This window comes from Sinocyclocheilus anshuiensis, unplaced genomic scaffold, assembly GCF_001515605.1.
Source record: "Sinocyclocheilus anshuiensis isolate Anshui unplaced genomic scaffold, SAMN03320099.WGS_v1.1 scaffold1255, whole genome shotgun sequence".
NCBI lineage: Eukaryota > Metazoa > Chordata > Actinopteri > Cypriniformes > Cyprinidae > Sinocyclocheilus > Sinocyclocheilus anshuiensis.
The window spans coordinates 105,698-122,578 of record NW_015540914.1 but is presented as its reverse complement, the minus strand read 5'-3'; the positions used below and the strand labels follow the sequence as shown (position 1 = coordinate 122,578).

Here is a 16,881-nt window from a genome sequence, read left to right as displayed (position 1 = left end):
TAATTATATATATATATATATATATATATATATATAAAAGAAAAATAAGCAACTGTGAAGACAAAATGTCATAAAGTGATTTTTATGACAAACAAGGTTAGTTCAGGCTTTAAAAAGTTATGTGGTGCAACTCAAAAAAATTATGATGTTTATGAATTAATCATTCATATTATTTTTTGCCTTAAAAAATATATTTAAAAATACACACATGAGCTCAAGGTGACAAGGCCAGAAGAAAAACCCTTGCTGATAAACTCTTGTACTGTAATTCTTAGTAATATTTTTACAAGAAGTGTAAAAATATTCTTCAGTACGCTCCGGTTGCATAACGCTGCAAGTGTCCCGTCAACAATATAATCATCTCCCGCCTTCCTGTTCCCCTTCCTCCTTTATCAAAGGTCGTTTATGCGAAACGAGAAGTGTCTCAACACCCTTCCCAGCTTCAGAATGAACACAAACATGTATTTGCACACTCTCCCGACCCCTCTGAACTGTGAGTCAGTTGACCTGGTACTAGACTTCCTCGCAGATTACTGGAAAACTGTGTGGGAAGTGGCTCTCTGATTGTAGGCTTATGGACATGCCAGGAATTTTTATTAAAGAAAATACAGAGAAGAAGTTGTCTTTAAAGCCTTTAAAGTTGTCCAAATGAAGTCCTTAGCAATGCATATTACTAATGATAAACACATTTTTGATATATTTACGGTAGGAAAATGACAAAATATCTTCATGGAACATGATCTTTATTGCACACTCTCCCGACCCCTCTGAACTGTGAGTCAGTTGACCTGGTACTAGACTTCCTCGCAGATTACTGGAAAACTGTGTGGGAAGTGGCTCTCTGATTGTAGGCTTATGGACATGCCAGGAATTTTTATTAAAGAAAATACAGAGAAGTAATTCAAAGATAGTTATTATTTATTATTGGAATGATTAAAGGAATGTTTGACATACGCTGGGGAACAGTACAGCCAGCTTAATCATGATTCCTGTCAAGATTTGTACTTAAATTAAGAATATTTTCTTTTATCACTTTGCAGGAACTGATGATAAAACATCATTATACAATCCTATGAGAAAGTATTCATCAAAAAAATTTTTTTTTTTTTTTTTACATTAACTGTGGATATTTGCCAGACACACAAGACCTAAAATATCTCTTAGTTTCTCTATTGGGATCCAACAAACAATTTTGTATCAAAGGAGTATAAAAGGCCTATTTTTTATGGATCACAAAAAGAGAAATTTTAAAGACTGTGCTGGTTCATTTTCTAATTTTAATGTTTGAAAACAGAAGCTTTCAAGCTTCAAAAAGGATACGAAAGCATCATAAATGTAGCTTTCTTTATGTCTTTTGTGCACTATATTCTAAGTCTAATATAATGATTTAATGATAAAACACCACCAAAAACATAACAATTGAATAATCTGTTACACCAAATACACAAAATAATGATCTTTAAAAAAGCATCATATGACCCCTTTAAAAATATATTTCATAGCACATTTACATTTTCATTCAGAGGTCTGACAAAGCCTGTTTAGAAAGAAAGTAATTGTATTTTCCAGCATTATCACTTGTCAGGGCATCTTGGTCCATGTCCTGTGTAATTATGGCCATTGAGATGATGGATTTCCAGTTCATGGCCATGTGCTGCTTCTCATCTTAGGCTGTTTTAGCAGATGTCTCTAAATGCATCCAAAGTCAATACTGCACCCATATATCATGTTGGCCAAATCCTGGTGTACTTTAGGAGAGAAAAAAAAAAGCAGGGATAAACACTCTCTCTGAAGCCAGGGTCACAGGTCAGAGACAGTGTTTTGAATGCATCTACACACACATACAGACATTCAGGCCATGAAAAGAGCAGATGTCTTTCACATATTTCACACACCCTTCAATTAGGGGAAGATTCGGTCACTCAAGAGTGCAAATACACACCCAGTTGTAAAGAATGACCTGAGATGGACATCTTTCGAAACATCTTGTACAGAACTTTTTCAATTTGATGTTTTGTTATTTTAAGGACATTTTTTTTTTTGTTAGTGGAATATGTTGTTTTTCAATCCATTTAAGGAAAAATGTTTCCTCTAATGTGACTTACAGTAGGTAATTACCATCATATCTGCCTTTTGTGAATCATCTCATCCAGCACACTTTTTTCAATCCTATCCAGCCGTGCTTGTCTGAGTTTAAAACCCCTTCAGGCTGCCATCATTATCATGAAAATAGCTCCCGTGACTCACCCACAATAGCAATTTCTTAAGTGTGTCATGCCTCCATCTGAGGGAATGGGTCTGAGCTTCTCATTGGCTGTTTTTCCTCCTCACCTACTTTAAATGACCCCACACCTCAGGCAAAATAGTGACTGCCACTGATTCATGGAGCAGTAAACAATACATGAACGCCCCCTGTTGGTAAACAGTTGAAACTAATTGTGTTAAGGTTATTTTTTGGTTTCCAAAAATTATGATGGTGCCTTTTCACATTCCCAGAGTTCTCAGAAACAGAAGGCGTCAAACTTCAACAAATATAATTTATGTTATTATTATTATTATTATTATTATTACTACTACTGCTATTATTATAATTATATGTAAATACAACAGAGACATAGTTGTTGTTTTTAATGTATTGTCCTGCATATTAAAGTCATCCTAATGTCTTTAAAGAATCGACAGCTTCTCAGAGACCAGTTTATGGTGGAGTTAGTAGAAGGGTCACGAAAACTTCGACATGTCTTCCTCTTTACCGATCTGCTGCTTTGCGCCAAATTGAAGAAACAAACCGGAGGGCAAGTCAATCTATATAAAACTTTTTTTCATCTGTAGAAACATACCTCATTTCAAAGTTGTTGTCTTTTTTTCTTGCTTTGTCATATCTGTGACCCCTGGTTTCTGTGTCTTCCTATGTTCAGGAAGGGGCAGCAGTATGACTGTAAGTGGTATATCCCACTAGCTGACGTCACTTTTCAGACCATTGATGAATCGGAGTCTTCACCGGTCCCCCAGATACCAGAGGAAGAGATAGATGCTATGAAGGTCAAGATCTCCCAGATCAAGAATGCGATACAGAGAGAAAAGGTAGATGAGGCAATTAAACATGTTTCAGAAATGCTTTTCTAAAGTAAACATTCAGCTTTGTGTTAATTGTTTCCCACCTCCTTCCTGTAATTCTCTCATGTGTTCAGAGAGTTTGTAAAGGAGGTAAAGTCCTTGATCGTCTCAGGAAGAAACTGTGCGAACAGGAATCACTGCTGCTGCTCATATCTCCATGCATGGCCTTCAGAGTCAGTAACAGGAATGGCAAGGTGAATCAATACCAGACTATTTCCTAAAACTGCATTTTTTTTTATGTATATCTGCAGTCTGTGTTCTTTGCTAAGACAGACGTTTAACACTTAATAGGGATAGGTCAACCCCCCTTATTTCCTTTGTTTTATTTCTGTATTTCAGGGCTATACATTCCTGATTTCATCTGATTACGAGCGAGAAGAATGGAGGGAGATCATTCGGGAGCAGCAGAAAAAGTGTAAGAATTTTTGCATGCATGAAAACAGCAGGACTCTGTAAACTGCTCTTTTCCTTCAAGAGAGAGTCACTTATTAGTTAAATGCAGATATTGGTGACTTCACTGAGCGAGGCTCTCTTGGTTTCTGTATGTTCTCTCACAGGTTTCAAGAGTTTTTCTTTGACTTCCCTTGAGTTGCAGATGCTCACCAACTCCTGCGTGAAGCTACAGACAGTTCACAATGTTCCTCTGACAATCAATAAAGAAGGTGAGTGCCTTTTTTTATTTGTTTTATTAAGATCTGTATTGCATTTTATTTCTTTCTACTGTATATGAAATTTGTCATAAATTGAGTTGTTTTTGGTTGTTTTTCTCCCATTAGATGATAAATCCACAGGGCTGTATGGCTTTCTAAATGTGATTGTTCATTCTGCAACAGGGCTGAAACAGAGCTTGAGTAAGTTGTCTGGCACGGGATGTCTCACCTAGTTTATGGGACTGCAGCAGTGTGTTTTTTCGGTGGTTGCAATTAGATGGAATGAAATCCGGCTCACAGTAATCATTAAATTATTGAATGCCTCCCTAATATGTGCGCACATGCATGAAAACACCTGACATGCTCCCTGCTGTTGTTGGGCAGAGTTCTCTCTGTGAGCAGCTGTGGGATGGGTGGATTAACAGGGAATGCTGCGTTCTTCTTAAATGTAACTTTCCATCACTCATTTATGTCTTTCTTTGTTCTCGCTCATTCATTGTTTCCGCTTTCTTGTAGCCTTTATACTCAACAGAAGCTTGAAGATAGTTGGGGTGAATGTCATTACTGTATGTACCATGGTGACAATGTAATGTAATAAGAGCCAAAGGATCTTTGCATAAAAAGTCATTCATATTTCACAATATTGCTGTTTTGACTGTATTTTGATCAAATAAATGCAGTCTTGGTGAGAGACTTCTTTCAAAAACTTTTAAAAAAATTTAATGATAATGTAAATAGATAACCATTTTATAGTGTTATTTTCAATGTTTCAAATTGAAAAGTGAAAACTGAAGTGTTATACAGTGACAGCTGTATTTTATTACTTTGATTGCTTTTGATTTCAATAATCGTGTTTTTATGTATCTTATCATTTTTTTATTTTTTTATTTATAAAATATTTAATTCGGTAAATTATACAAAAAATAAGAATATTAAATAAAAAAGAAAATATTACAAAATTGATCATAAAATATACTTATTAAAATTTACTGTAATAGTTATTGGGGTTTTGGTCATACTGCCCATACTGCCTAATACTGTTACCTCTAACTTTGATTGGAAAATACTATGTGGGAAAGTAACTTTAAATTTCTGATTCATGTTCAATGTTTTTTTTTAAACATTTGAAAATGGTTTCAAATGTAACCGGCTTGTTTTCTGTTCTCTCCCCCTCCAGATCTGTACTGTACATTAGAGGTGGACACTTTTGGTTATTTTGTGAACAAAGCAAAAACTCGTGTGTACAGAGACACCACAGAGCCAAACTGGAATGAGGTCAGAACTGCAGCCCATCCTCTGCATGTAGCTGCCTTCAGAAACATTTAGAGAAACCTAGCGTGTCACAAAGACAGAATATTAGTCCTTATGCTGCAACAACATTTGATCCCACTAACTGATCACAAATTACACCCTGCAGCTTAAAATATGAAAAGACATTATAATGCAAGTTGAATGGTATGATTAAATAGAGGTTGGACCCTCTTTTCACAGGAGTTTGAGATCGAGCTGGAGGGCTCTCAGACCCTCAGACTGCTGTGCTACAGTAAGGTCAGACAGTGCAGGGATGATGGGGAGAACATGGATCGCATCATGGCCAAAGGACAGATTCAGGTATGCCTGTTTAGATGATATTTTAATATATTAGGGAGCTTTGAGAAGGTGAGCTGCTTATATATTTTCAATAGTGGTTCATCACAGTGGTCACAAATCCCAGGGATGTCCTCACCAACAAACACCGGACAGTTGACAGCTCAAATAATCCTGTTCTCATTTCTCATTTTAAAATATTACATTAAATTAAATGCTAATAAATTAAGGCCATGCCAACATATACTATACTTATACTTATGAGCTTTGGGTTACTTTGTGGACTCAAATGTGTCTTTTCTTCTTCTTCACAGAAGTGCGTTTTCTCTGTGCACAAATCCAAGCAATCAATCATGAAATTGTGTTATTTTATTTTCAATTTTATCGATTAGTCATACATAAAACAAGCAATAATCTGCTTACCCATAGTGACTAACAGTGTTGGGCAAGTTACTTCCAAAATGTAATACATTATATATTACTAGTTACTGTCTTTTGAAAGTAATTAGTTACATTACAATATTACTGTCTCTGAATTGTAATGCGTTACACTACTTTTGAGTTACTTTCACCAAAATATCCACATTAGTATTATAAAATGCCAAAATGTAGTTTATTGCTGTTCATTCTACACCCAGTGGATTGAACGTCAGTAAATTCACTATAGAGAAAGTGAAAGTAAAAAAACTGACGGAGCTTTCTAACGCTGCATTAACGGCGCATATTCTCTGAGACAACAAGAGACCAAATTACTTCAATATAGGCTGATGATGATATATAACTGTCTTAAATTATTCCCTTAATATTTATCTTGTGGCCCGTATAGTAAAAAACACGAGAAGAAACGTATTTTGCGTTAAACAGGTTGTTTTTGAAAATCGGTGCATGAAATAAAGCTGCTCTTTTAGGCCTATAATTCATTGTATAAATTAATAGACCTGTTTAAAGAATAAGAATAAAGAAACAAATCCCTACTTTCTCTCTTTTCTATGTGCGTTCATAAATTGTATTAATTTGTAAGTGTCATATTTGGCAGTTGGCATTAAAGTTATATCACTAATAACAGTGGCATATGAGAAGTTTATACCACAGAAAAAAAAATCTAAAATATGCCTTTTTCGAAGCTGCTGTATATAAAAAACAAGGTGGCTGAATTTGTATGCTGAAGCTTATAGGCGTTCATTATTTTCACTCAGTTTAGCCTAATTAGTTTTTTAGCATCCCCTCTGAACTGTTAAGTCCCCCCTTAGCACCCCCAACAAAAAAATCCTGGAGCCGCCATTGTCTTTGGCCCGAGCTCATGCTGAACGGCACCGATTGTAGCTACTACGCAGTACGCACTATTTAAATTAACCGGTGTATCTATATGTTTGGTTGACAGTATTTTATTCTGATAATGAACAGGCTGCGACGTTTGCAATGCTGTGTGCGCGTGAGGCGCCGGCGCGATCGAACAGCGGAAACAAACAACAAAAATAACAGGAGTGTGTCCATCTCACAAATGTAGAATCCGTCTCTGCAGTCATCTCAACCATCTTAATTCCAGCAACACGAAATAGATAAACTAGTTTGCCTGCGGAATTTTTTCTCTGGTGCTGTTTTGCGGTGTTGGTAAATTCACCCCTTAATTTAGAGTTAAAATATGTTGTTGTAACTTGCGTTACTGAGATTGTAACGAGTAATAATATTACCCAAATTTTATTAGTAATGCGTTATATTACTGCGTTACAGCAAAACGTAATATACTACTGTAATATGATTACTTCTGTAATGCGTTACTCCCAACACTGGTGACTAAGCATTTACATTTATAATCCCTAATGCAATAAACAGAACAAAGCCGGTTAGTTGTTCAGGTAGATAATCCTGCCATATGCGGTGGTGTGGTCGAGTTACTAGAGAAACCAGAATGGCGGCTTGACAGAGGCGCAGCTTTAGGGAAATGCTTAGGTGTTGTGCTAGAGAAGGATTAGAAGGACTGTACTATGGATTGTCATCAGAGTTGTTTGGAAATGCTCCAAAGAGAAAGTAGGACATGACACGCTGGTGCGAAATTACGGGTTGGTTGAGTAAAAGTCTGCATCAGCATATGAAAGATTATGTCTTAATCACATGACCCTTTTTTGCCATGGCAACCATATGTTTTTTTTTCTGTGGCCATAGACCTATAGATCTCAGTTGTTTAGTCCAAACACTCCAAGCAAGATCCTTTATACATGTTTGTATGGAATTAAAAACTTCCATTTTTCAGTTTCTTCTAAAATGATTGTTACGACAGGTCATACACTGATTGGAAAAACATAATACTGTCCTAAACTTAAGAAGTGGCACATTTCATTGCTGATAAGCAGAAGAGCACCAAGCGAAACACTTGAAATTGTCTTGAATGCGTTGTTGGTAGGTCAGCTGTCACACTGGGCCGTAATCATCAGGGTGGGCGGAGATTCTGTAGTTAATCCCAGCGCTCCATCTGTGTGACAGCTCCGTCAGGGGAGCTCTGTGTGTGTGTGAACTCAAGAATATATCAGAGAAGACGTTCACAACAATAGATTCATTCAGACCAGCATGAGAACAGTTATACCAAAACACGCACCACTTCAGGTGAAGAGCATTATGGTAGAACGAAGACTGTGAGCAGTAAACTGATGAAGGAAGAGTTGATTAGCAGCTGTGCGGTGGAGGAAGAGGACAAACAGGAGGACGATGAGGAGGTGGTGGACACTGGCCTCAGGAAGGGTCCGAGCAGTGGGGCTCGACTCTGGGGTAGAGTGCACAGCACGCTCCTCAGGCAGAAGGTAACGAGAGCCTCGCCTTGTCCTGTGTGGGGATTTAGGAAATAAGAAACTCAGTTTGTTAACTTGGTTTGAGATGAATATTGTTAAGCGGTGTGATTAGGAATCGAGATGCTGAAGTGTTTGATGTGGATTTTTCTGGTTTGATTTTTTTTTTTTGGTCTGCATCGGTAACATAGTAGGGTATGTATTGTTTGTTAAGGTAATATAACATTGTGATTTGAAAAATATTAAGGCTTGAGACTTACTGATGGAGTACATAAGATAAAAAGAATGCTCGGAAAGACTGGTGTATAGCAGGGGTTTTCAAACTGGTGACCTCCAGGAGGCAGCAAAGGGCTGCTGGGGGGTCAAAATGTGTTTTTAAGGACTGCCAAAGTTAACTAAAGATATAATTTACCATATGAAATCTGCATTTAGTTTTGTGGAAAAAAAATTCCCACTGTACTGAATACACTGTCAATGATAATACACATTTGCTTTAGTACAACGACACTGTAAAGCCAGTTATTTAGACACAATAATTTTTTTTTTGTCTTTATAATTACACATTTTATATTTTCTCACACAGTATACCATTCAAAAGTTTGCGATCTATTATATTATTTAGTTCTTATAGTAGTATAGTAGTTAGTTATTTAATTCTAATATGCTCATTTGCTTCGCAAGAAACATTTCTTATTATCATCAATGTTGAAAACAGTTGTGCAGCTTAATATTTTTGTTAAAACTGAGATACATTTTTTTTCAGGATTCTTTGATGAATACAGAGTTCAAAAGAACAGCATTCATTTGAAACTGAAATCTTTTGTAACATTATAAATTAATCCTTGCTAAATAAAAGTATTTTTTTTATTTTTTATTTTTTTATATTACCGACCCCAAACTTTTGACAGGTAGTGTAAAGGGTTTTTTATAAGTGAAAATATAGTTTTATATGATGTAATGTAATGAAATTGTTTATTGCTTGCTTCTAGTTGTGATACTGATCTTTTGGTTTACTGTGCTGAATCTAGACATAGCCTGCCTAAAACAATGTGTTACACCCATGATGACATGATATATACAAAAGATGCATTTCCCCATCCTAGATGCCTTCTGAACATTTGAAATATGACATTGTTGCTGTCATATCACTATGTACTAGTGCACCAGCTGCTTTGAATTACATCAGATTTTTTGGCATGAGTAAAGCCAACCAATCAATACAGGTCTTTCCACTGGCAGCAAGCTGGTAAATTATGTTGTCACAATACCCATAGCAGACCACAGTAAATACAAACTGACGCCCTAGCATTAGAGACATGATTAGAATAGAATCTGTCACTAGATTAGTACTGACAACCGACTATGTGGACGTTATGTAATACTATGAGACTGGGGAAGATAGACATATCATAAAGTAGGGAAACTGTTTGGATTATACTGTTATTTAGGTTGTGCATTTCTTTAAGTTTAAGTGATGATTTTGTCTATATCGGTTAAGTTGAAATAGTATTGTGCATTGGTCTGCATCATTCAAATGCTGTACTATGTGCCTGGGCAGCTATCTTCATTTGTCCAGGCTCAGCGCATTTGTTTGTTCATTTATTTTTGTGAAATGTAGATACTTTCCAGTAGCGTGTTCACTGAGCTGCCATTTTTAGCAGGTGACTCTGTGTTTGGGTCATGCTCATATAAAGATTATCCTCTTGATTGACATTTTGTCCCTATTTTCACAGCTGGATCCTCAATCGCTGCAGGGTAAAGACTGGCAGAGGACAGTAATCAGCATGAATGGGGTCAGTGTGGCTCATCCTGCACAATAATAACACAATTACTAATAATAGGAACAATCATTTTATTAAATGTTCAAAAGGCCATTTACATTTAAACAGGCCAGTACACTTGATTAGGATCATCTATATTTGTCTGGGAAGTGAATAATTGATGTTGCTCTATCATTGCTGAACACTGAAGTGATGATATACTGTAACTATATGTAGTGCACATGTAGGTGCTTATCACTTGTCTCTTTTGCAGATTTTGTAATATATTTAAATATGAGTGTGTAGAAATTGTCTTTGTATTTTTACAGCCCTGAAGTGGTATAACAGATACATTTCAGTATTTCATTTGTCAAAATAATAACTACAATTCCCCAAATTACCCTGTTCAAAAGTTTGCATACATACTTTACAATGATTTGTGAAATGTGTTTGTGTGTGTTTCTGTGTCTATTTAAATATAGTACTGTTCAGGAAGATTTTTTTAATGTTTTTAAAAGTAGTCTTGTATGTTTAAGGCTGCATTTTCTTGATCAGAAATTCAGTAAAAACAGTAATATTGTTACAGTTTGTAATTTAAAATAACTGATTCTTCAATTTGTAATTTGTAATGTAATGATTCTTTAAATGTAATTTATTCCTGTGATGGTACAGCTGAATTTTTAGCAACTTCAGTGAATTTTTACTCCAGCCTTCAGTGTGACATTATCCTTCAGAAATCATTCTAATATGCTGATTTGGTGCTCAAGAAATATTTCTTATCATTACCAATATTGAAAACAGTTCTACTGCTTATTTATATTTATTTATTTATTTCGTGAGACATTTTTTCAGGATTCATTGATGAGTAGAGAGTTCAAAGAACATAATTTAATCGAAATAGAAATCTCATGTAACAATGTAAAATCTTTACTGTCACTTTTGATCAATTTAATGCATCCTTGCTGAATTTCATTAAAACCAATCCTACTGACCCCAAACATTTGAAAGGTAGTCTGTTGTCTGCCATCAAGTTTTAGCAATATGAAGCACCATGATGGATTATCACGGTCATGTGGCTTGATATTAAGCTGATGGCCACAGCTTACAGTGATTTAATTCTTGATTATTTGATAGGTGAGATTGAGCTGAGTTGAGTTACTTTGTTCTCATCAGTGAGATGTTTTAATAAAAAAAAAATGTTGTACACATTCATCACTCTTTCTAGATTGAGGTCAAGCTGTCTATGCGGTTTACCAGCAGAGAGTTCAGTCTGAAGAGGATGCCCTCCAGGAAACAGTCTGGAGTGTTTGGAGTCAAAATTGGGTCCGTTACTAAGTGAGTCAACCTGCCAATTAATCAATCAATCAATCAATCCAGTGTATGACTGATACAAATATGAATGTAACATTATAAAATTCCAGTCATATCAGTAATAAAAGCTGTTTTTCCTTTACATGAAGTGGGTTTCCTCATGAGGGCCGCCATGTTGAGATCATATGACCAGCCAAATACTACTCATTTTTACTCTGTAACCCCTTATTTTTGGATACTTTCAAAACTTTTGTATTTAAATAATGCTGCATTCCCACCACTAGATGTCAGTATAAGTAAAAAATGACTGCCAAGAAGGCTAGTGAGTGTGCCTATATAAGGATTAATATAGTTATATTGCATTCTAACTGTTTATGCAAGTTTTATGTCAAAACAGTCAGTCGTGATTCAACAATGAAAACAGTCATGTCCCACTCACACATCTTTCACTCCAAGAGCGACACCAGTCAGATGTCAGCCATGTTTCCCATCCTTTAGAAGACACAGGGACCATTCTCCGAGTGTTTTTCAAGACCCACATGACTCAAATGAGGGCTCATAAAAATAAGGAGGTGGAAACTTCCTTTTAATAAAGCTGAGGAAAGCTGGTCTCCGTCAGAAGGGTTCGTAAAAGCAGAAAGGAAAACAGAAAGCAACCACATTATGGACTTCCTGAGAAACAGGAAGAAATGATTATTGAAGGCAAGGGTTTGCCAAGGGCTTCCCTCAGAGGACTGCAATAAAAACAGGACTGTGGATTTAGGAATTAGACTCTCAGATATGCATTTTTCATAGTTTAACAGTTTAACAGCAATGCACAGGAGTGAAATATTGCCCTCTAATAATAGTTTTTTTTTTAACTTTACAGTTTTGGGAGGGGTATATGGTGGACAGAATTGTTTTTTATTTTCTCATGGTTGTCTCATTATGATGTTGATTTTGGGATATTGGAATGCTGTGTCCGGATAATGCAGATGTAGGTTTAAATATAGGCTATGAGAACATTGATACAGCAAAGTAATTTTTCCATTCATAGTGAACAAATAAACAAGCTCTTAGAATATGCTGGTTATTTTTTTACTTCCCAGAAATGTGCCAAGAAAATATTTCCTTTAATAATAGAAGTTTACTTTTAATTTTTCCATGGAAAAATATATTTTAACAAAAAACTTCTGTTTCATTTACTGCTTTCTTTTCTTTTAAAAAAGTAACACTAGTTTTTCTAATCTTTTTGTATTCTATTTGTTTTCTTTGTATTTATTGTACAATTAACAAAAGCAAAAAAGGCATCTAACACTAGCTTGCTCTATTCTTTTACTATTCTGTTTTCTTTTTATTTATTATATAATTTTTAAAAAAGTTACTACGTGTACTGCATTGAGCTAACTGAGATTTGTTATAGCACTTGCATATCATTGCTCTTTTGTTGATTTTGATTGCTTCCATTGTTCTCATTTGTAAGTCGCTTTGGACAAAAGCGTCTGCTAAATGACTAAATGTAAATATATATATTTATATATGTATATGTAAAAGATGTCCCATAATCTTCTGTGGTCATAGAAAAATTACATCTTTAATACCAAAAAATTAAGCACAGCTCAATATGAATATATTTTCCAGATGCTGGTTGTTGACTCATGTGTGTTTGTTACTCTTAGACGGGAGCACTCTAAAGTGCCTCTTATTGTGAGACAGTGTGTAGAAGAGATTGAGCGCAGAGGGATGGAGGAAGTGGGCATCTATCGGGTCTCTGGTGTGGCCACGGACATCCAGGCCCTGAAAGCTGCCTTTGATGCCAGTAAGTACTTCTTGTAGGGATGAACCTACAATTACATTAAAATAAATCTAATTCTTCATATTGTATGTATTATATGTATTTTTGTTATGGCTAAAAATTAGTATTTTTTTGTGATTTAACAGACAATAAAGATGTTTCAGTTATGATGAGTGAAATGGATGTGAATGCCATCGCTGGAACACTGAAGCTTTACTTCAGAGAGCTTCCTGAGCCCCTCTTCACCGACGAACTCTATGCAAATTTCACTGAAGGCATCGGTCAGTTGAGTGTTTTTCAAGTTCTAATGAATAATCATTTATTTAAAAAGTTCATATTAATCATTTATTTTTGTTTATTCGTTTTCTTCAGCATTATCAGACAGTGTGGCAAAGGAAAGCTGTATGCTCAATTTGTTGCTCTCGCTACCCGAACCCAACTTGCTGACCTTCCTGTTTCTGCTGGACCATCTGAAGAGGTGCCGTCTGATCCCATCATTCAATTTCCATAACATGATTCTTAAGTGAAAATATACATATTTGAATTGGTGTTTGCGATAACTTGATTCAAATCTAGGATCAAAATATTGTAGGAACCACCTAAAACACCATAGCTTCAGCATTTTTTCTTTACAAAACTATCTGTAGAATAATCACAATTAACCTCATCATTTATTGCCAGTCTTTAATAAAAAATTAAACTGTGTGAATACATTTTTTTCTTTTGAGATGCCTGCTATTTTTTGGAAGGCAGGCACCATTCACATTTGTTTTAGAGCTAAGTGTTGACTGAAACCTTCTTCCTTATTTCCCTCAGGGTCGCTGAGAATGAGAGCGTCAACAAGATGTCCTTCCACAATCTCGCCACAGTATTCGGCCCGACCCTCCTTCGCCCCTCTGAAAAGGACAGTAAAATTCCATCCAATCCCACGCAGCCCATCTCTATGAGTGACAGCTGGTCTCTTGAGGTTATGTCTCAGGTAACAACCAAACAATACTAGAATTCTAGTTTAACTGTCCTGAGGTCTCAAAGCATCAAAATAATATTTGTGTTGATGTATTGGTTAGATCACTTTATTCCTCTCCGTCTCTATAGGTCCAAGTATTACTGTACTTCCTGCAGCTGGAGGCGATCCCTACTCCGGATAGTAAACGGCAGAGTATGCTCTTCTCCACGGAGGTTTGAAAAGGAGCTCAGGTGCATTATGTGAAATGCACTGGACTGAAGTGATTCAGCATGTGACCAATGGAGGGCACCAACATCCTACTGAAATCTTCCAAGTGGAGTGAATTCCCTGCATTTGTATCATTCTGTTGATATTTCTGTAGAAAAGTACAGTGAAGAATGACAAGCCAGTCTGATATCTTCTCATGGACTCACTGTTACAAGCAAGTTTCAACATGCAGGTGATGTTGTTTATTTTCACTGTCATCCATTGTAAGATATCTGAATGAATGGTGGCTCACACTTTGAGTGCCAAGCTTCCCGTAGATCATTGGATGGTGAATGTTATTCTTGCATTTTCTCTTGTTCCTTCCAGCACTGTGGGTTTATAAAGAATTACACATTCCAGTGTTCCATGAACATTTTATTTGATCTGATATTTTGCTCACCTATGATTTATGCCTTACCGTGGCATGGGCTACGGAACATCTGAATACGTAAATCATGAGGAGGAACACATTTATATGGCCCCTTTCTGATGGATAAAACAATGCAGAGAACTAAAATGTGAGACTCTTTAACCAACATGTGACTATGGTCAACATATTAGCATATCAGTTCATAATTAAAAAGAATATACAACACAATTATAGTTTCTACCACTCCCATGATTCCCAAGAAAGTACATTCCTTTTTTTTTTTTAAACATTTCTCTGTTTTATCTCAAATAAATCTACTTAATATTTGATTACTGAGCCTATATTAAAACAGTGCAGTGCACATGGGTCATATCACATGATATTATAGGACTATTACACCTTATTTTTCAGTACTGTTCAAACTGGAAACCTCACATAACTTCGGAAATAAAACATCAAATAGTTTTTAATCTTTATATCATTTAAGGCATTGTTGGAAATGCATACATGATTAACCGTTACTGATAGACTTAATATATTAAAATGGATATAGAAGTTCTCCATCAGAATAATATCACTGCTACATTAGTTTTCTGTATTGAAAAAAAAAAGCAAAAATTAAACACTGTACATTTTTCTTGTTTAATGGTTTAAGATCATTGTATTTTAACTTTGTAAAACCTTTATTTTTTTTTGCTGTTCACAAAACTTGCAAGTACTTTGCAATCCTGAGCAGTGCCAATACATTGCCCTGTTAAGTGTGTGTGTGTAAATTGTTCAGATTATCATGGCTAATATGCATATATCAGTATTATGTTGTTCAGAACAAAGGAGAGGTTGTGTATTATTAGGATGTCATGTAACATGCAGGCATGTTTTTTTTGTTTATGATTTATTTTTCTTTTAGAGATTTCCTTTAGTTATTGTGTGACACAGATTCTTTCCGCTTGTGTATTTCCTTTAGACTAAGGAAAACGGAGACATTCCTGTAATTGTGTTGAAGATCTTTGCCTTTCTTTGTTCTTATTCCATAGTATGTTCTAGATCTGCACTTCCTTTATTAAGCTCCTGTTTGGTTCTCTCTTTTATTTGGTCCATTACGCACTGTACTGATGAAGATATTCCTGACTGCATTTTACAACCCGGCTTCCATGATGAGGAAATGTTCTGTATATGGATAAGTATGGCACAGTGAGGATTAAGGAGATGGATCACAATAAACTCCTTCATCCTCTTGTTTCCACAGAGTCATTGACTGTTCTGTGTGTTTATCTGATCGATGGCCAAGTGCATTAAACAGTCCTCAATAAGAGTTAGCATTACCCCTCAGAAGACGTTAGGACACAGTGGTTTGCGTTCAGCATTCCTTCCTCTCCTGGAGCTCTATTGCTGAAACAATAGACTTTGTTTATTATTATTACTGGACAATACTGAAACTGCACAATGCTATGGCAGACCTGTTACTAAATGTGGCCATAATGTGATTCTGTACAAAGTAGATGAATAATACATTTAAAGTTGGTTAAAATGATTATTACAGATCCCATGTTTTTGTTGATATGTTTAATAAGCAATTCTCTAACATTAACCTATGTTAATGAAAAATAAGCAGTTTCAAACGTCAAACTGGCATAAGAACAAGTTTTATGCTTTAATTTATGGTGAATGTAAGTTTATCTAGTGAATGGTAGCTTAATTTAGGTAGAATTTGCAACCCTTTTTTTGGCAACAAATTTTATTTGTCAGTTTTAGGAATTATTTCTGTTTTTTACATTAATGCTTGAAAATCGCTAAACAACACAAAACAGGATTTTAAATTAATTTTAAACATTAGTCCCACTTCAAATTAGTAACAGCCTAGGATTTCAAAATTGCAAGCTTCATAGAAAATAAATGGAAAATAAACAACTAATTTAATATTCAGCTTGTTTTTCCTGCTGATTAAAAAATGTACACTGCTGTTCAGAACTTTGGTTTGGTAACATTATAAATGTATTTACAGTCATTTTGATAAATTTAATCCGTTCTTAATAAAGGTTTTTGTTTTTTTTAATCCTATTGACCTCAAACGTTTGAACGGTAGTGTACCTCCTTTCAGTGACTATATTTATCAAAAAGATTCGTTTTTAAAAGCATTTCCTACCTCATTAGTATAAAGTTCATTTCACTTTCAGACATGTAGAAACCCAGAAAGGCTTTTTAGGCCCGGTTTCACAGACAGGGTTTAGACTAAACCAGGATTAGGACATTGTTCAATTAGGAAATGTAAGTAATTTTTATTAACATGCCTTAGAAAAAACATTACTGGTGAGCATCTTG

At 35.4% G+C, this 16,881-nt stretch overlaps 1 protein-coding gene across 1 annotated transcript in view; it reads left to right on the top strand.

The window, feature by feature from the left end:
- The window catches only part of LOC107689270 (BCR activator of RhoGEF and GTPase), a 46,553-nt gene extending 30,744 nt beyond the window's left edge, over positions 1 to 15,809 (top strand). Inside the window, exons 10-24 of the mRNA XM_016487214.1 lie at positions 2,674 to 2,795; positions 2,919 to 3,084; positions 3,192 to 3,311; positions 3,457 to 3,532; positions 3,675 to 3,779; positions 3,894 to 3,968; positions 4,945 to 5,042; positions 5,259 to 5,378; positions 9,868 to 9,927; positions 11,120 to 11,229; positions 12,864 to 13,003; positions 13,126 to 13,260; positions 13,352 to 13,457; positions 13,796 to 13,958; positions 14,075 to 15,809. Coding sequence (XP_016342700.1) covers positions 2,674 to 2,795; positions 2,919 to 3,084; positions 3,192 to 3,311; positions 3,457 to 3,532; positions 3,675 to 3,779; positions 3,894 to 3,968; positions 4,945 to 5,042; positions 5,259 to 5,378; positions 9,868 to 9,927; positions 11,120 to 11,229; positions 12,864 to 13,003; positions 13,126 to 13,260; positions 13,352 to 13,457; positions 13,796 to 13,958; positions 14,075 to 14,164 — 1,686 coding nt within the window. The 3' untranslated portion in view covers positions 14,165 to 15,809. The remainder of the gene's footprint in view (positions 1 to 2,673; positions 2,796 to 2,918; positions 3,085 to 3,191; positions 3,312 to 3,456; positions 3,533 to 3,674; positions 3,780 to 3,893; positions 3,969 to 4,944; positions 5,043 to 5,258; positions 5,379 to 9,867; positions 9,928 to 11,119; positions 11,230 to 12,863; positions 13,004 to 13,125; positions 13,261 to 13,351; positions 13,458 to 13,795; positions 13,959 to 14,074) is intronic.
- Positions 15,810 to 16,881: the final 1,072 nt, after the last annotated feature.